This window comes from Adelges cooleyi, unplaced genomic scaffold (genome assembly GCF_023614345.1).
Source record: "Adelges cooleyi isolate 19-005CV unplaced genomic scaffold, UGA_ACOO_1.1 ACOO_flye_CR_arks_rails_tigmint_CR_PRNA_30, whole genome shotgun sequence".
NCBI classification, from domain to species: Eukaryota; Metazoa; Arthropoda; class Insecta; order Hemiptera; family Adelgidae; genus Adelges; species Adelges cooleyi.
The window spans coordinates 12490259-12511265 of NW_026095971.1; the positions used below are offsets into that span (position 1 = coordinate 12490259).

The 21007-nt window shown below is 35.2% G+C and overlaps 1 protein-coding gene across 12 annotated transcripts in view; it reads left to right on the top strand.

Annotated features, from left to right (window-relative positions):
• The window catches only part of LOC126839113 (RNA-binding protein Musashi homolog Rbp6-like), a 269406-nt gene that overhangs the window by 158554 nt on the left and 89845 nt on the right, over positions 1-21007 (top strand). For all 12 annotated transcript variants that reach the window (XM_050574160.1, XM_050574163.1, XM_050574162.1 and 9 more), the window contains one exon: positions 16337-16378. In XM_050574160.1, the coding sequence (XP_050430117.1) occupies positions 16337-16378 (42 nt within the window). The remainder of the gene's footprint in view (positions 1-16336; positions 16379-21007) is intronic.

A 21007-nucleotide genomic window follows, 5' to 3' on the forward strand; every position in this document is an offset into this window, starting at 1 on the left:
ATCGAATATAATATTATATAGTTTATATACATGTATTATATTGTACTGAACTTTACGTAGATATCGGAGTATTTAAATATTCATACTATTTATGTGATTTTTTTCTATGTATCAAGACCGTGAGCAGCTAGTGATTTCTGGCCCTTATTATTTAGTTAAATTAACATAATATTAAAAATGCATGCTGGGTTGTAATAATTGAAGGCCAAATTGTAATCCACAATGTATAATAAAACCGGTGTTGGCGAGTTGTGGCCCAATCCCTAATTTTTGTATTTATTTCGTAATACAATTTTCTATTTGAATTGCTTTAATATAGCTTGAAATTAAAATATACTAAACATTTTAACCTAAGTAAAAATGCCAAATAATTTTTGTTGTTTGTACATAATTTCAATTATAATAAAATCTGTTGGGTTTTTTTTTTTAACAAAAAAAATAAAAATTTGAAATCCAACAAATGGAAGCTTCTAAAATAAAAAGTTTTCAAAATATCTGTTTTTTTATATACACATAGCCCATAGGTATAGTTTTACTATTTGACTTTAAGTTTATACGTCCATGAATTTACGAATACTAATATAAAGTGGGTTTATTTTATCTTATTTTTAACGTCATTGTACTCAATTGATATTATGAAAGCTACTTGATGCCACGTCAAAAGTTGAGTTGTTTTTCTTTTTATTTGATTCGATATTTGTTGATAGTGTAGTAGGTAGAATATCAAGTAGACGGTGGGAAGTCAACATCATTACGGCTCGTAAACATTTCAAAACAAAAATTATCTCTGATAATATTTACAGACTACGGAAGCGTGAAGCTTTTGTTAGTCGCATACTATATTATAAATATATATATTTTTTATTGATATCAAATTGGATGTTAGATCTACTGTACACAACTCGTTATGCTATGTTAACTATATTTACAAATAATATGAAAACAATTGATGGATGATACCCAACTATATTTATGTATCCCATTTATGGTGGAATGATCTCTAAGACAAGTAGAGCCGGCTATTTTTTTCGAAAAAAAGTAATTCAAGTTTTATTCATATAGCAGTTTTTAATTGTAGGCTTCATAAATAATTTGTTTTAGTAAAATTTGTTGAACTTTTATTGTTTAGTTGTTAAAATAAATTCTCGGTAACACAAAGTATGAAAGATAAACATGCGTTTGTATCTTCCCGGGTAAATACAAATTATCTCAATAGTATGACTTTCGTGTACTCAATAAAATGTATTTGTATCATCCGTTCTCAGGGTAGGTCTTACAACGCTTTCTCACACTTGCGATTCCAGAACAATATAATATTTTATATTTTATTACAATAGCCCATTATAATATATTAGATACGATATTTGAACAGGGCGCTAGTGTTCCAGATGAATAATGCGTCTGATAAATAAAACGGGCCGCGAGACGTCGACAATACAAAATTATGCGCATTATTTTAAATAAAATATATTTACATAAAAAGTGTACGCTTTGTCGCGTTTCCAACGTCTGCTCGCTTCGTATTGTCCACTGCATATAATAATAATATAAACATACTGCAGCCTAATATCATCATAATAAAACGACATCAGACTTGACAGCCACGTTTGGTAACGGGTTTTCTGGGGCTTTCTTTGCCTCCGTTGCCGACCCGCATCTGCTTTGCGCCTTCACGCTATGGTGACGTATAATATTTTCTCCGCGCTCCGAGCTTGGCCGATTTATATTATTCCCCGAAGAACATTATGTACACCGTACACTGACATAAAATAATATTTGCTCTCTTACAATGTAAATTACCCACCCGCACCGTCTTCTCCGGCTGTATAATAATAATAATAATTCTATAATAATATGTTTGTGCAAATAAAAGCGTGTCCACGGTGTCGTGCCGGCGCGACTTGCGTGGGTGGCTGATTTTGAGTGTGTGTGCTTAAGGGTCGGGAGACCAGATGACGTAGACGGATGACGGCGGTGACGACAACCACCAAAGGAATTTTAGTTATGCTAATAAGATCAGGATGAATTTCGTCCCTTTCATATATATACATAAAACATGCGAATCCGGACCGGCACTAGGAGAAAAAGAACACAAGAGATAACGCGTGAGCGGACTGAGGACAAAAAAAATTATATATGTATATATCAACTACGCCTAAGGAATATTGTTGCCTGGATAAATCACGGACCAATTCTGCATGTTGAAAAATCGTTAAAGACCGGAACTCGTGTTTAAATTTTTCTTTTTATACGCGACGAACGATTTGGTGTATAGAAATATAATTTTGTAATCATTTTTTAACGTACAAAAATATATACATAATCGTATACGTTGTACGCGAATCGCCCGTGGGCCTTGCATAGTGAGGTCAAAAAAAGAACAGACAGTTTATTCATACGTCCACTGCAGTGAAAACGTTTTACTCGTTTCTGTGAGTTGAAGTTTGGTCGGTCACGGGCATAGCGGGAGTTATGGCCTGGGATCGGGTCGAATAACGGGTATGCAATGTAATAGTCGTTGCAGCTCCATGGTGGTGAGATTGAAAAAAAACAGTAGCCGTTTTCCTTTGGGTCCAGTTTGGTGTCATTTGTCACCCAGACGACGGCGGCCGATGTTTGAAACACTTTTTAGACGTCTAACTTTTGGCAAAAGTAAAACTTTACATGGGAACCCCGCGGAGACGCTGATCAATTTGCCTCGGCCGTTTGCTGCCCTAGTGTTCCACAGTCTACTTGACCGGGTTCAACGCATCGCTTTTCAAAACCCCCGCCGCCCCCGTAGGTAAAAGGTTTTGTGCTCGGTCCGGCCGGTTTACCCTTTGTTCTCCGTTCTCTAATTTATGGTTTAGCCGTTGAAATTGACGTTTAAAATAAAACGGGGGTATCGTGAGACGGTGGGGGGGGGCAATCCGGATGCGGGAATACAGGAGCGGGTGCCGGGGAGAAAAACTGTCTCGAGTATAATAAAAGCGAACGAGAACCAAGCGGGGAGGACGGGAGCATGTGAATGTGTATCGTTACTGTAAAACGCATTGAAGACATAATATTTAAACCGATAATGCACGGGAGCAAAAAAAAAAAACCTTTTAACCTTTCCAAACCGGCGTACAGAGCGTCGGTGGCGATTCCGGCCGGAGTTGTGTGCGGGCAGGGAGGAGCTTTTATGTCCGAATGTGTAGTGCTGGCAATTATCTAGGTGAAAATATCACCTAAATAATAGCGCCATTTGCCCTCGTGGGAATGGTCTCGCGTACCCCGGTAAATTGGCATATAACGTTGAATTTTCATGAAGGGAAGCAAACGTTCCACCCCCCCCCCCTTCAATAATTCGGTTTAGTCATTTTGCTGCTACGGCAATTGTCATTCGAAACCGGTAAAATTAATTCAGTATGTCCATAATAATACTTTGCGTATAATCCAATTCGGCATTACATCCAAAAATTAACTATAATAATAATTATTATATTCCATAACACATATTGCCCTCAGTAATTCATACTGAGTTTTTACAGTTGCTGGTTATTAGGTTGGCGAATAAAAATATAGTTGATATACAGCTATAATAAAATCGAAAAATATGAAACAATTATTGCGCTTGGGTAAATAAAATAAATAATCCATAGGCTGCGGCTAACAACTGTTAAATTTAAATTTGGTTAAATCATCGGTTTTAGCTGGCGTATTTTATAATTGTTACGTTTAATTTGCATTAAGTAAATGAACATAAAACTCAGCGCTTATTAAATAGGGCATTTGGGTTTATGATCAACTTTTATTCACCGAACATTGATTAAACAATTAATATACATGTACGCTTAATTCATGCTGGATGTAAGATTTCACTTGATTGAGGAATTGAAATAAACATTTAATTCACACCAGGCTAATGTTCATTAAAATCGGGCTTACGCAAAATAATACCGGATTATAAATGAATTCGCATTAAGTGAGTGTAACTGTATGTAAACGCATTAGTTAATATTGTATGCAGTAGTTAATTATAATGCAATTAATACACATCAACGTTTTGGTGTACTAGTTTTTAATCTCGAAAAAAAAGTTAATTTAACCACATTTATATGCAGTCGTTAATTGACATTTATCGGATACCAATTAAGTTAACAGGTACTAAAAAGTATAATATATAAATACGTTTTTAATGTACATTAGATTAATGAAAATTAATTACTGCAATTACTCGATTCTTTAATTGGATGAAATCTTATGCAGAAATAAAAAAAATATATAATATAATGTACTCCTCCCAAATGCTAATCGCATTACATTAATTCACATTAAATTAATAGTATTACCTTAATAAAAATTGTAAAATTACAGCAAGAAACACGGTAACTCATTTTGTTACGACGTCAGAAAAATTGTATTGTGACGAAAGGCAACTTCGTACGATGTCAGCAGTCTACATTTTATGTTAAATTAAAGTTGTTCTCTTTCTTGCCGACCAGTTCGTTTCATGTGTTTTGTGCCATGTTGACAGTAGTTCATAATACCGTGTTGACGGAATAAAAAAAGAATTATTATAATGGTAAATAAGCCCATAAACTTTTTTCAAAAATACTAAATATAGTATGTTCACGTGAATCAGTTGATATCATAAAATATTTAAATAATGCAAATATTAATATAACAGACCTAAAAAACAACAACGTGCACCGACCATGTTATAGATAAATATTCGTGTGAACGTTCCCACGTGTTAGGAAAACTCCCATTACGGTGTCAACCCGGCGGCGGACATTTTATTTATTCGACTTTTAAATTCAATTAATTATTATTCATCCGTTGCGTGTCCTCAATAATACAATATACTGGCGAGACCGAAAGTGGTTTACAAATAATAATAATGATAAAACGGTGTTCATTAGGGCACATAATACTATAATGCGTGTGTTGAAAATAATCATTTTTTCCCTCGAATGTATACCCTATTATAGTGCGGTTTAATGGCATCTCTTGGGATTTGTACGCGGCCAATGAGTTAAAACCTTGTGTTTCTCCGCCTCATGGCGTGTACCCTGTAGTGTTGACGGAGGTGGCGGTACAAGTGCAAGCCAATGTTATCAGAGCAATTTATCGGTCCGGCGGTTTTTAGAATTATTAATTTATAATTACCGTGATCTTGCGGTAACGGTAGGCAGAGCGGAATGTATGTGTAATGATTTCGAGAGTTCCGTTGGCGGTGATGGAGAAGGGAAAAGTTGTGAGGAGCGAAAAGGCGAGAAAGGTTGCTTTTGCAACTATGGGAGAGAGAAAGAGGGACACGCGCGGCAAAAGCCTACGATTAAAACGCTCGCGTTTGTCTAGTTTGTTACGCAATCATTAGCGGAATAATAAATCACCCCGAACGCGAAGCTGCTGGCTTCTGGCTCGACTCTTTCCCCCGGACCTGTTCATCGCATGAGCTCTTCCATTAGGATAACCCGTGCCTCTACCGACGTATTCACTTCTTAATTGCTTGATAAACGATTCTCCGGGGTACCGGCATACAGCGATGAAGGAAGCGGTTCTAATTTGATGTATATGTACAGACGCCACCACTGCATACACATGCATGCATGCACGCACGTGAGTCAAGACAGTATAGGGTATTACGGCGCACAAAGTCGTCCGGTACAAAACGCGGTGGATTCATCGACATGTCATTACCACAAAGTTATAGGCAGAACGGTTCACGTCATCGATCAATCCAAATTCCAAGCTTTCAGTAACGATTGAATGTAAATATTATCACAAATAGCTCAAATAATACATATTGTATAAAAATTGCATAATCCATTCACTTAAAAAAGTAATGTAAAGATTATTAGGCATTTTCTCATGGAAAAAAATTTAATTATATTTCTCCATGAAAGTTTTAGGTTTTTATTATGATATTATTACTATCTCATTTTTATAAATATATATTCTTGTCGTCAAACGGAACTGTGTGTATGAAAATGTAAGATGACCGATTACATAGTACTATACAAAACAATTATTTTACGTTTTAATACCCGCGCCTCGTAATAAAATATAAATGTGTAAAACAAAGTATAAATATGTTATTTATTTTTTGTAAAGGAGTTTTTCTTAATAACTTGATAACTTATACATTATAACATATAATTTTTGAATATATAACTACGTATTTGCAATTGATTAAAATTATCATATAATTACTATACAAAAATTACACGCACGCGCACTACTAACGTATACTCGCGTGTTATGGACACAGTACCAGCGTAAAAGTTAATATTGGCTTACACTAATAGTATTTTCATACGAGGAAAACGAAAAGATTATTTGTAACGGCTTAAAAAAATGTACTGTTTTCGCAGGATCCCAAATGTTTACAATAGCATGTAGCCGTCACATTCGGTATATAAACTAAATCTGTCTTTAGTCTGTGACATCTCAGTGGAAAATATTGTCAAAATGTTCTTAAAAAGCTATCAAGGGGGAAGAAGAGATTCCACATAGGGGGAAGGCGGGACAGGAGACAGCCAACGTCAGCGGTAGAACTATCGGCGATGAACAACAAACAAACTGGCGACAGCAGAAAAGAATAGTGGAGGTAGAACACGCATAGACATATATAAACTATGACCATGAAGACGATCGCTTCGCATACATGTAGCAGCGGAGGGTATAACACGTAACCATCTCGAAATCGTGAAACTTCTTAAAAAATCAAGTATATTGTAACTGCGTCCTGTGTATGATATGTAAAAGCCAGGTTACACAGTGCGAACTAACATTCGAGCTGGCCTAGTCAGCTACTGCAGTGCAGCTACTCGCACCGTGTGATCGCATCATATGAGTTCCTGTCAAATGCCAGTCGGTCAGTACGTCGCATCCGAGTTACTACAAAATTATTTGTTTTTACTGGCATGCAAGTACACAAGTGCAGTAGCTGTCCACTGGCATGTCAGTAACTCGTATTGTGTAACCAGGCCTTAACATTTAATTCCATATCAGTTAGGTATTTATTTTTAATTTTTAAACAAACCCTTTTAATAAAACATTTTTATTTTCTTAAACTAAACCATCGTAAAAAAATTAATCGCAATTGGTTACTTGGAATCTAACGCAAACATTTCCAGGAATTTTTTTAAAAGAAACAATTACTAAACATTCTGTTAAGAAATGTCAGAGAAACTCAAACACGTCTTTGATTTATGCAATTAAAGAAAATGTACTTTTTCATTAAAAATATTATATTTATTTAAGTCGTGAAAAATTATTTTTTGACAATTTCATGAAAAAGAACTCTTTTTCTTAAGCTTGCACATTCAAGTTTTTTACTTATTTATTGTTCTAGGATTTTTTTTAATAATAATTACAACGTCTTACTTTTGATAAGTTATAGGAAAAAGTATATCATAGTATTTTAGTTAAGATATATCATTTTATTTCCGAAATGAAGACGGGAACTGTATGTGTTTCTAGTAATTTGTAAGGAGAACAATCCTATCTCGATTGACAATGGGTTATGTAAATTATTACAGCTTTATGGAAATAATTGATTAACGCGTTAATGGCTAAGAGAACTCTCGACTAACATCATTGTTATCGGCACCTATCTAAAACTGATCTGCTAATAACGTATTTATTATTAATTGCTGTAATTCTCTTAGCGATACCGAGAACTTTTCAGATGACTTTGGGAAAAGAGCGGGACTCTCGGAAAACTTGAGTATAGTTTTCACCCTCCCGGCTAACCCTAATCTGAGCCCTCGACGGGCATAAAAGAACCACCCTTTACAATTGATTAACTTATTAAAAAAAAAAAACTAACCTATGTCATTAGTTGTGCCTAACAGTTCTACCCGTTCTCATTCTCAGCTTTAAAACTACTTACATGTGACCCTCCAATGCCAATATGGTTCATTCCCACTATGTTTTCGACTCTACAGTGCTACATTTAATTTTTTTCTAGTTAACAAAGTTTTTTCTTTATAAACGAGATTTCTCAAAAAGAAAAAATCCAATCAACAGTTAAATATATTACTTTATGGTATTTAGTATTTTATTTTCATGATATACTAATAATACGGATACAGAGAAGAGAACATTCGAGTCAGTTCACGCTTCGAGTTGGTTGCAGATATATGTTCTGCTAAAGAGTATAATAATATATAGCGGTACTTAAATTTGATCTTTTTCTATGTCTTTATTTTCTGAAACGATTTCGCTGAAAATTTATTTTCTAAAATGATAACTCTAAAAGTTATATTTTCCAGATACGGTGAAAAAATTGAAAACACTTAATGAAATTACACACTCGACACATATTCATATTCATACTCTATTTGAGTTATCATGTTTTGCCGCCAACCTTTATAATACCAATGAGACATAAGAATCAACTAAAATTCAATCACCAACGTGGAGTCAACGGACGCATCACAATACTCGTTTTTTGGAACTTTAAATGTCATGACTAGAACTGTATGGCATTTTTCACTTGGATATTATATCGAAACACTATTTTGATTGATTCATAACCCAGTGAAGAAGGCTTAGTAGGACACTGTCGTTTTAGAGTAATACTCCAAAATTTCGAAAAAAGCAAAATCTACTTGGGATGAGAGATACCCCATATCCTAGTCGTTTCGTAGCAGGGAACATATAAAATTAGGGAATTATACGTTTGGAGAGTTTGACTTGCTTATTTTGTTAGTATTTTTCTAAATATTTATCTCTTTGCATTGAACATAAATAAACGGTACTGGTATGACGCCAGCATACCGTGTGTGCGTTTGATCCGGCGTGGCTTGGCATTTACCGTTGGCCCCTGACCGTAATAGTATTCCATGCAGGCGTGCCTCTAAATTGCCTATGTGCTCTGCCTTACAATAGAGGTGACGATGGGGCGGCTCGTGTTCGTCCTTAGCCCAGCGGAGCGGTTCATTAACTTTGGTTTTCCGTTAGATCCTTTTATCCGCAAACCCGCGTTGCGTTACTACTAGTAGGGTCTACGTCTGCTGTTAGGTTCGTCGTCACAAATCATCGTCTTATCACGACCGCGCAAGCATTCGGATTCTTGTCTTGTAAAAGTCCCGTCGAGAAATAAAAACGCAGAAGCGAACCACCGTCGAAGTAATGAATATTCTCATCGCCGACAGCTGATTTCGGAGTGGCGTTAAAAAAATTAAAAACCGAAACCTACGTGAGCGCAGTTTGAATATGGTCGCACGCCATGAACTTTACGCGCAACAAAACGCTGTGTTTTTTTTAACAAAGTTTCATAATGAAGTATTACCCGGCAAATTTAACTTTTTTAGTCGCATCTCTCTCTCTCTCTCTCGCTCTCTCTAGCTTGTACACGCTCCGATGCACGAATGCCAACAGAATATTTAATAGTTATTCACTTGGGTCGGAGGGTTTTTTTTTTTTTTTAATGAAAAATATATAAAAGAGAAACGGTTTTAGGGAATCGACGTGCGATGCTCGGTTAACGTCGATTTTCACCGGGTTACCGCCGCCGCCGTTCGATTTATCGCCGCGTTAAACGAATAATAACAATTCTGCCGAAATTGAATTCGCCGTCCGTTCCCCAGAAATTGGCACCGAACTACCTACTACCCCGCCACGCAAACTTTCACCCTACATAGGACCGTTTCTCTTCCCCTGCGCATTTATTGTGTATATGTGTGTCGCCGTTGGTTCTATTGTGAGCAACGGTCGAAATTACCGCCATTTGTTAGCGGACCCGAAAACAGGACGTTGACGACTCGCCGGGGCGGCAAACGAGGTTAGAGCAGTGTCGGGTTTGACATCGTCAGAATAATATTACAATACATACTCGGACGACTACAATATAATTGTATTAACGAGAGCAATAATTGCCGCTTATCGTTTAATACTATAATAATATGTATACTTTAGGTCTGTCCGAATATTTAAAATGTGCAAATAGACCGTCGTTTATCGGTCAGCGCGATAACATATCAATATTAAAAAATAACAATACAATTATTTAGAATTATGTAGTATGTAATTTTTAATTTAAATTTATTGTATATATATTATGTATACAATACATAATACTATATGTACAGAACAAAACACAACGTTATATTCAATGAAAATGTAGACTAATTTGATAAATAATTTTATTGCCATCGACCTCATAAATGTTTTATCTTTATAATAATGCATCGTTGTTATAAAAAAAAGATTTTACGCGGCAATCGAAAAATATATCGTATCAAATGTATTAAACATTTGTTTGTTTATCAATTTAATACAATTTATATCAAAATAATAATTTATTTTATCGTATTGACGGAAGTTTTTTCAAATGTATAAAGGGTTGTAAAATTCCTCTTTTTGGCTTATAAGGATTGGTGATAAAAATTTTCAAAATATTGAAAAATGTAGCACAATGTGTACCAAAAAATCTTGGGAAAAAATGTTGTTCAAAATATAAATATCTTCTGAAAAAATGAGTGTCTTACCCAAAATGAATCACCCTGTATGTATAATGGTTGATATATACTGTTTATTAAAATTGATTGTTATTTTTCGTCAAGTTTAGGTGCATCGTTCACTTGCTAAATTTAACGTACTTCAACCGAACTGAACTTTATGATATAATATTATGTATTCATATAAATCGGTATTAAATATGTACAAGAATATTATTATCGAACTATGGAATAGTATCAACTATGCTAGACTTGTCCATTGTCCAAATGTATAATTATTGTAATTGTTGCAAATATTATAATAATTTAAAAGATAGAATATATAGATTTTTTTAGACTTATTTAACACTAGTTAAAGTATATCACAAATTGCCAAATCGCATATGTACATGCACTTATAAAACGTAACAAACCGTATGTAACTTACACAATACACACGTTGGCAACAAAATCGGCTATTTTACTTACCGAGACGACGCACACGGTTGTATGAACGAACGACTTTAGGTAACTTTGCCGTGGTTTTAATTAATTATACTCTAACATGGCGAGTGTCTGGACCACGCGCGTCGTTCAATTAGTTTCAATAAGTTCGAACAACGGCGGTAAGCCCAAACTTTTACAAACAGGTATAATAACGATGATATTTATTATCGAAGCCTAACCGTAATTACAAATGTTTCACGTGGTATAACAATATTTCATTCACGATATTTTAACTGTAGGAGACTTATAGGATTTAATAATGGAACCAGAAAGTAATATATATATATATATATATATATATATATAGCTAAGTTAAATCTCTAAAGTAGGTTTTACATTAATACGTTATTGCCTATTGGTTATTTACATTAATGTATGTGTGTGCTATTTTATTGATGAGCAGACATACATAGTTTATTTCAATCAAAATGTTATCTTAAACATTTTGCGTGTATCTGAAAACAAGGAGACGAAAAAGAGAAGGAAAATAAAATAAAATACTCACAAAAACGGTAGCGGCGGCGGCGATGACGGTGGTGACAGTTAAATCCCTAAATACAATATATTATATGGCTGTGTAAAGGGAAAAGTGTCCCGTACTTTGCTACTATTAGATACCTAGGTATATTAAAAACCCTACATATCATATACTCCGGGGTGCCCTCTACATTTCCTAACAGCATACCTACATACACACTGAAAACCAACGCACGGACCTTAAACCGATCCACAGTATAAAATGCTTTAAGGCCATATTTCATTTTGAATTATTATCGTAGCGCTCGGAGCGTGTAAGGTACCTATACAACCAACTCATCTCCATCAGTTTCCCGAAACAGTTACCACACATCCTTGGGTCATATCTCGGGTAACCACTCGTCCCGCCAAATTATTCTAGACCTCGTCGGGTCCTGTTCTCCCTCACCGCAACAGTAGTCGTAGATAAACGTATATCTATGCTAGTCGGTGCGTCCACAATTGATTAAAATACCTTTGGTCCCAAAACTGGTCGGATAATAATAATAAATTATAATGTTTTTTTATCACTCAAACAAAAAATGAAACTACATTGGACCTTATGTCGTTAGGAGGTTATAACCCATTTTCAAATTATCTTTCTTTATTGAAAACTGTCCAGCTCTACTATGCATAATATTATAACATCTACACTATTTGAAAGTCTTAATTACACCAGAAAATATATCCCGAAAGCGTCACTGCTAATTACTTAGAAAGTCCTGCGGTTTACCAGTCTAGATTGCTAAGCTACATTAAAAATATATTCTAATAATTCTGAATTATGCGTTCAAACAAACACAAGTCGTTAAAAAGGTTACGATAAATAACATGATACAAAGTGTGTTATTATTATTACCACGCTGGATAATTACTGTTGTAATACACCAAACGTTTTGATTTTAATGCTTCTGAACGTCTGTTTAATCTGCTCTGAAAAGCAGAGCGCATTCAAATGCCATTATCGCCGTTTTAATTATACTTAAGAGCGGTAGCGGTAGAAAAAAAATTAAATGTATGTTGATTATACTTTGTGCAAGATAACTCGAGAAACATTATACATTGCGGTTAATTTCGTACAATACAATTTTTAATAGCAAGAGATGATAATAACGAAGGTACGGATTATCAATAATAACCACTATCACAAAAGCTACGGCTTGCTTTATACAAATAAATCGGTGATATTGAATTGAGTCCCAAATATTGAAATGAGTCCCACGAATATTTGTGGGTTGTCGGAATTGAGTCCAACAAATATTTTTTTGGTTGTTTGAGTTGAGTCCCTTCAGCCTATTAGCGTTATCGAGGAGACACCACGTGGAGGTTGGCTGATTAGTCTCCCAAAAATGTATGTGCTTGCTTACAAATGCTTTGCTTGTTTATAAATGGTCAAAAAAAACTTACAATTTTAATAATTTTTAAAAATAATTAAAATAATGTCTGAGTTTAAAAAGTTGCTGGTAAAAATTTAAATGAAACAGATTTTAAGTAGTAAAATCTGCTAATTTTTTTATTTTGATATTTGATAATCTGCTCCCGTAAAAATTGTTCTTTTTCCAATGTTTTTTTACATGTTTTTGTTGTTGCATTGCTTCGTAATTTAATATAGGTATATATCTGACTGTATGCCTAGAAGAGTGACAACAAGAATACAAATATTCGGATGTCCTGAGTGAAACAATGCATTTAATTTTGCATGAAAACTTTCACAACTGTTAGTTGTCCGATTCGTGCTTGCTGAAAAATCACACCAAATTTTTGGGGGGAAACTGTCCAACTTCATTGTTTATTTGGGACTCAATTCAATAAAGTCCGTTCAAATTCCCTCTTAATAATAGCAAAGGAGACTATGCTTACGATCTTATCTACGTAATCAATTCAAACATATTAAGATAAGAAACGGGACTCAATTCAAATAACTAAAAGTAGGATGGACTCAATTCAATGTTATCCAAATAAATAACCATCATTTCTATAAAGCTTTATAATCCAAGGAACCTCTATGACACTCTTTATAGTGACGTCAAGGAACGTGATATCCGCAAAGACAAGAAGCTGTATTATAATGTACTATATGTACACAGCACAACACTACAGATTAGAAGATTCCCCGTTTTTTGTACATGCCGCTTACACTGTACTAAACTTAACAGCACAGTAGGCGCATGTGCTGCTCGGATCAGGATAATGAATCTGGACCCTGTAAAAGCGGCAATGTAAAAAAAAAACATATTCATTGTACGTGTATATCGTAAAATGTATACCAGACGCTAAGCTTTTTGTCCGACTATACTCACCGGCCTTTGTAACTGGCGTGCATAACTAAACATGCACACTTAAACAATATACTGCCGAGTCGACAACTTTGCCTCTGTTACTCTCCCACCCTTTCACACACACACACACACACAAACTCATATAGTGTCTGAGTCTCGTAGAACAGTCGAGTGAGCGATGCAATACACACGCCGTCATGTTTTTTAGAGAGTTGAGGGTGTTGCCATAGCCACAGGTCGAGTACTCTCCGACGCTTTTATTTTTTATTTTAAGTTCGCTGCTATAACTATACCACTTCTCTATGCGCTGCCACATGAAGTAGGCCGGAACTCGACTTGCTTAAAAAGAAATTCCACCGGTGGTGGTTAAAGCGGTATATAGTAACGGTGTATGTAAAAAAAACCTGAAATTCCACCTTAAGTATTAGGGAATAGCACGGACGAGGGGAAAAGAGAGAAATCCACTCGCATTGCCCAAAGACATAAACCTTCAAGTGCCCACTCGTGTAGAAGTCGAGGGAATTTTTCTTTTGTCAGTTATTTCGACGTGGCCCACTCGAACGAGTCTTTTTGAATATATAAGTTCATTAAATCGGCCGTTGCCAGGGTGTTTTTTTTTTTTTAATTTGTTTCTTCATAACAACCGTAAATGATAATACGAATAAAAAAATCATCTTTCCGGGTCACATACACGCGTATTATTATTTTAAAAAAAAATATATATAAAACGTCCGTCACTGCCCGTCGTTATTATATAAGCTACACAAGTGGCTTCGCAAGTAATACGGGTCTTTGTGCGATATTGTGCTAAGAAATCATTCCGTAAATCAAGACGGGTTATTGGATATCCCGCGGACTGCACATTTTGTATAATCCTAGCGATGGCAAAGCCAAGAACACGATGACACATTATTCGCCTTGCCGTTATATCGATTGCGACTGTTCTTCTCGGTTGTGCACGGCTCGAATTTATGCGCGTGATTTATGATTATTCATTTCGGTTCAGTTACCCAATAGGCAATAGGTTTAACTGCCGCAACTCACGAACCGTTTTTCGTAGAAACTGAATACCCTCAAAAAAACGTACTAACTGCGACAAATGAAACAAACGTGTATGTATTTAATATAATATTTAATATAAAATGAAAAAAAACGACAAACGTAAAGGAAATTAGACCGTAATAAAAACAACACCCTTTTTACGTTTAACGCTTACACAGGTAGATACAGTAATATTTTCATATTTTTTTTTTTTTTTGTCAAAAAGTTATTTTAGCTTGTATAAAGATTTAATCAACTGTTTGTCTTAAGAGACATGGGTACGTCAAAAAATTGTAAATAAAAAAAAAATTTTCGGAAAAAGCTTTTGCGATTTCAATTGTGAACATTTTTGTGATTTTTTTTTTTTAAGTAAATTCTAAGTATTTATGTAGAGCGTTATACTATCTCTAAAAACTGTAGCCCATGTCGTAATGAGTAAATTATAAATCATTAATATTATGTAATATAGTCAGTGGTAGAATAATAAAAACCTGCAACGAATGTAATGTGAATTGCTCGTTTTTTTCTTATAATTTTCATTTTATTCCATATATTAAAACTATAATATAATATCTGGTGGCTGATGGTTATATATTCAGATCAAACAGTGGTACACGTTAAAGGATATTGCGATTTTACCGACCGAACGGTTTTCTATTTATTATTATAACGAATCGTTCGGCGGATCCTTTTGTTCGTCATTCTACGTTTAGCCGATTGATAAGGATATTTTTTTTTCTCGTCGTCGTCGTTTTAATCCAACGACCAGATTTTCAAACTCCACAATTGTGCTAGCGGGAAATCCGTCCGTACGTCAGTTGTTTACTTCCGGTCGGATTCAACATAAAGGCGACGCAATCAAGTCACGGACTACATCCCGTCCGCATTGCAGTCATATACAGTAATATGTATACAGGTAAAGGGGATCTGCCTGCGGAAAAATGATTAAAAGGTCTTTCGCAGTCATTACTAAAATCAATCGCAAACTCAGTCGTAATCGGCCGATCCCAAAGGCCAATCACAAGTCAAGCTTACCCCGAAGAAACACTAGTCTGCAAAGTAAATGAAATACTCCCGTCTTGCCGGCAAACGTTATCGGCCAAGTACACTGTTCTTCAGTAACGGCGCCTTCAAAAAGTTGTTGTTCTTGTCTGTAGTCACGTATTATCCGTACCGTTCTCGTATTCCAACCATTACACCATTATTTTTATTCGGTCGTATCGACGGCCTTATCTATTAATCTCTTTCTCAGTTCATTCGCCTTGCTAAGCGTATCGAACAATCACGGTTTCGTTTAGTTTAGATCATTTAAAAAGTTTAAAGCTTATACAAATTCTTATGTTGCAAATCCGCCTACGACATTAGCTGTTCAAAACATAACGACTTGGCGATAATATTATAAATAAGTAGACAGGTACACCGAAAATCATCTTGATGTTAACCGAATATATATATATTTAGTAGTATAGTGATCAGATAAATCATTGCACTTTAAACCATAAATAAAACAGAATTATATCAAAAAACAAAAATATGTTGGTCCATAAATAATTTTTTTTTTTTAATTTTTTTTTGCAGATTGATCCGAAAGTGGCATTTCCACGACGAGCTCATCCAAAAGTAAGTACCGTGTACTAATATTATTTATTTCAAAGAGTCGCTTCAGTATATTATACTCGGCGAATACGAAAAGAAGTATTTAATAAACTTAAATACTAACCTAGAACAAATAATGCAAACATAAACAACTTACCATTAACAAATGATAAATCGGATTGCCTATCGTAGTATTTACTGTTATTCAATGAATCTAAGGAGGTATCTTTAAGGGATTTTGTGGACTTCACTTCTGCGCCACACGATGACAACTTAAACAGCGTCTTTTCGATCTTACTCTAACTTGCAGTTATTTAACGCGGTTTTGCACCAAAGCCAACAAAATCCGTCCGATGCCCATTTATAATGTTTCACCAATAGTATAATATATATTGTGAGAAATAGCATTACCCCCGCAACGTCGGTCGAAAGGGAAATAACGGTTTTACCAGAAACGGAAACCAAGGGAACTGCGATAGTAGAACTCCGTTTTCGAGTATTGTGTGTTTTGCGTGTGAGAATGTGAAACCTTTGTTTTCGTCGAAAACCCGTTAACAATAAAAAATATATATAACACGAAGACGTTTAAACGAAACAAACTTACAGTCCGTTTTCCGGTAAAAGCTTCATACATATATTTAACGCGCTACTTATTCGTTTTGTTTCATTATTACATTATATTATATACATAAACATTTGTTTTTTGTTTCATTTAAATCGATATTGGCATGAGCAATAAAAACTTTTCAGCCTACACCCGTTTAATTGAAATAATAGGAGAATATAAAAGAAAAGATAGGGAAAAAAAAGAAAGCTAAAAAATGTGTGTGTGGAAGATGTGTCAGATCGAATTGAGTTAAGGTAAAGAACTAGAGTAACTGACCTCAAATATCTGAGAGAAGAAGAGAGAAGTATGCGGGAAATGATAAATAAACTAATAAATTATTTGTACTCTAGGATTCTCCTGAAAATCCAGAATCTAGGAATCTCCGGTAATCTATATTATAAGCTAATAATATCATTGAAATTAGAATATAAAACCAATTCTAAGATCAATGTTAATAGTTATGAAATAAACTAGACTTTATATTATAATAACAAAATCAAGGTGCAATTACGAACTATCTCCGTTTTATGCAACAATATTTTGTTATTTTTTCATGTTTTTTATTTTATTATTAATCGTTTTGATATTAACTAAAAGTTAAAAAATAATGTACTTAGTTGGGAAGCAGAGTAATCTAAGCGTTCTCAGCTTTTTCTACCCTTTATTCGGCCATCTTTCAATACTATTATACCGTATGGACTTAGTAAAACGCATTCTGCGTAGCTATGTTTAGACAAAACATCGCTGTCAAGGGTGCTATGATAGTCCGAGAAAAAAATTAACTACCAAAAAAGAGTCCCAAATACTGAACTAATAATTACACAACACAGTTAAATCTTTACACTAAGATTTTGCAAAAAATTGTCAATACTCAACTCCTAAATAAATATAAGGTATCACGTCCTCTCAAGATATTTCAGTATTGGTTGATAAAAAAAAAACTATAGCTTTTACTCAATATAGACAATATAGTGGCATTACAAAACGACTGTCTGATGAAAAAATGTTGTTGCGGTCGACGGTGGTAATGTTTTCTGTCAGTGGAAAACAATACAGTATCATCTAAACGTGTATCTTATGGAGTTGGCTGGCAAAATGGGATTTTTCAAAAGAGCAAATGTACCGTTTCGCTAGCCGGCATTATTGCCAATATTCCGAACACTGCTGGGCGTATATGTGCACGTAGGTGCATTTTTTTTGTGCTCTTCATTTTATTGAAAACTTCAAAAGACGACTGAGGACAATAACAAACTATGTATTCTTTAGGAAAAAAAAACATTCCTGTGTGTACGTATGCGAATACAGCGGTATAAAAAAAAATCCACTCCGTCCGTTGTATACACCCACAAAGATAACCCTAATGTAATTTGTCTACTATTTCCCGAGCGAAGTTTATTCAAATTCGGTTTGTTTAATAATATTTTTTTTCCCCGATCTGGAGACCCTCCGGTATTGGATACACATTCCCTTATACAACGCGGCTTACCAATACGGTAATACGGCTACCACCATACATAGTATGGTCTGTAGTGCAATAATAATACATCATTGCTGGAAAACGTATTATGCCTACCGCCTCGACACTACGGCTATGCGTTTTGCTCGTCGTTAAGCGGTCTAAAAGTACACACAAAATATTATAATGATATAATATTTATTATAAAGGGGTATACCCACACAAGCAGCTATTATTTTCTCAAAAGTGAGAGTCACTTGTTTATGAATTTCTTCGTAGCTCGCCATATTTCTTTTTCAATACTTCCGCGCATGTTGGCGATGATTTTCGCCCGTTATTATAGCTACCATTATTATGCATTTTTTTAAGGGGGAGAGGGCAGTAGTTGAAGAGGCAAGTAGCTAAAGGTACCGAACAACAAAAATTATTATACGAAACGATAAAAATTCCGGCACGAAAGGTGGTGGCGGCGGCGGCGGCGACATGACAGAGGCAACGTGCAGCGCTCGGTTGATACCATAAATCACCGGTTATTGTCAAGACGCTATACAATTAATACGATATTTGCCCCCTCCATACTTTCCTTCCCGATTGTCCTTCCGAAATTATTAATCCTGTCAGCGAATAACGTCCCGACAAAAGCCGGAAAAATTATTCTATTATTATAATCTTACGGTACGCGGCAAATATGATTGCCACCGAGGCCGCCACCGCCCAGACTATGGTATGCGGTTTAATGAGACACATCACGCACGCGTTCGGCCTTTATTAGCTCCTGTATTGTGTGTCGCAAGTCGTGTTTGGCAGGGACGTCATATCAGATTTTACCAGATAGAGTCACGATTTCAACCGACCCCCCCCCCCTCCTTAAATATTTAATATTTACCTATAGCAAATACAAACCCTAGGGTCGCCCCTCGACCACAGTAGCTTTTGTATGTCAGTCATGATTCATCTACGGAATTCCAGAAAATCGGACAGTTCTTATATTACTATAGCGTGTAAATATCGCTTCCAACCCAGTTTTTTTCGCCGTGTTAAAATTACATGTTTCTGATAAAATAGAATCACTTATAAAATTTAAAAATATCAAACTAAAGGCTACTCCGAACAAACCGTCAATTTCGAATACGTTCATACTTAAAAGTGGTATTATAATAATATGTCTGTGGGAGGCTAATGATCCAAAAGTATTATCTAATGTTGTAGGCTACGCTCTGTTTAAACTATCATATTATATTTAACATTTATTTGTATACGTTATCGAATAAAATTACAAAACAATATTGTTTTCACAATAATATTAAAGTTTAATTTCGATCAATTAAACACATATTTTACTTTAATTATCTAGATGCGATATAGCGCGCTCGTATGTATGTAGAAAGACAGATTGTGCATGCGAGACAGCTCATTGATTTTTAAGCCGGCCATTACATAATCCTCTAGATACTCGATCAAGACGTTGTAATCATATTTCAACGGGCACGTCTTGTCCGTTACGCGATTAATAGCCATTCAATTTATTACGATGTGGACATAATATTATTATCGGTAGTTGTTTTCTGCAAGGGCTTCTTTTTTTTCCACCCCTAACTGCGCTTACCTATTTAACGTAACGCCACGCCGGCCGTCCCGAGTCGATAAGCTCGGTAGCCTTACAATGATGGAAATGCCTGACGGGATTTAAATGCGTGATGTAACCCTAAACGTCAGTCATCACGTTGCCGCTAAATATGTGTCCGCAGAGAACATCCGCATAGAAGTCATTTAATTTTAAACTCCACGCTTTTAACGGCATAACCTTCGATGAAAATCGATATACTTTTTATTTATATTATGTCTTAACGTATCACATGTATACCATAAATATTATTTAACCCTTTAACTTGTGCAGTTTAACGCAAGTAAAAAAAAAAGAAAGAGAAATAGAGGGTTTACATTTGAATTGCCAGTACTAAGTGTCGTGGTTTGTCTTTTATGAAATGAGCCATCCCTGAATAGGAGTGTGTGCGGACACAGGTCAAACACCTTTGATTTCCATTACGGAGTGATCGGGATTTAAATTTAATTAATTTCGCCACATCTTTGAAGGGACGGGATCCGCCAAACAAAGTTAATTTCATTCCACCGTGGTGAAGATTCAATTTTGATTAAGGTACGTCAAATAACAACAACAATTACTAGCAGCAATATTGTTCAGTTCAGGCATCTGTGCCAAAAGCTGATTTATACTTACAGTAGGCACTTGTCGTTTCGTGACATTTACACGGCAAACGTGCAGTCCTCTAGCATAACAATTTTGGAAAGTCTACTAGGGAATCTGTCCAGAAAAATCCACACTTTTTCGCAAAGTCTATTCGGCTGCTGATGTACCTGTATTTGTTTATATTAAAAACTCTGAAGGTAAATAAAAAACCACTTTTATTGATAATATCATTAATAGGTAAAATAAATAATTCTGTTTTTATTATCCAAATAAAATATTATAATAAATGTCCGCCATGCTACGTCAAACTAGCGGTGCTTTAGTAGCCCAGGCAATGATTAAAACGGGGCTTAAATTTATCATTATTACTCCACGAGGTAA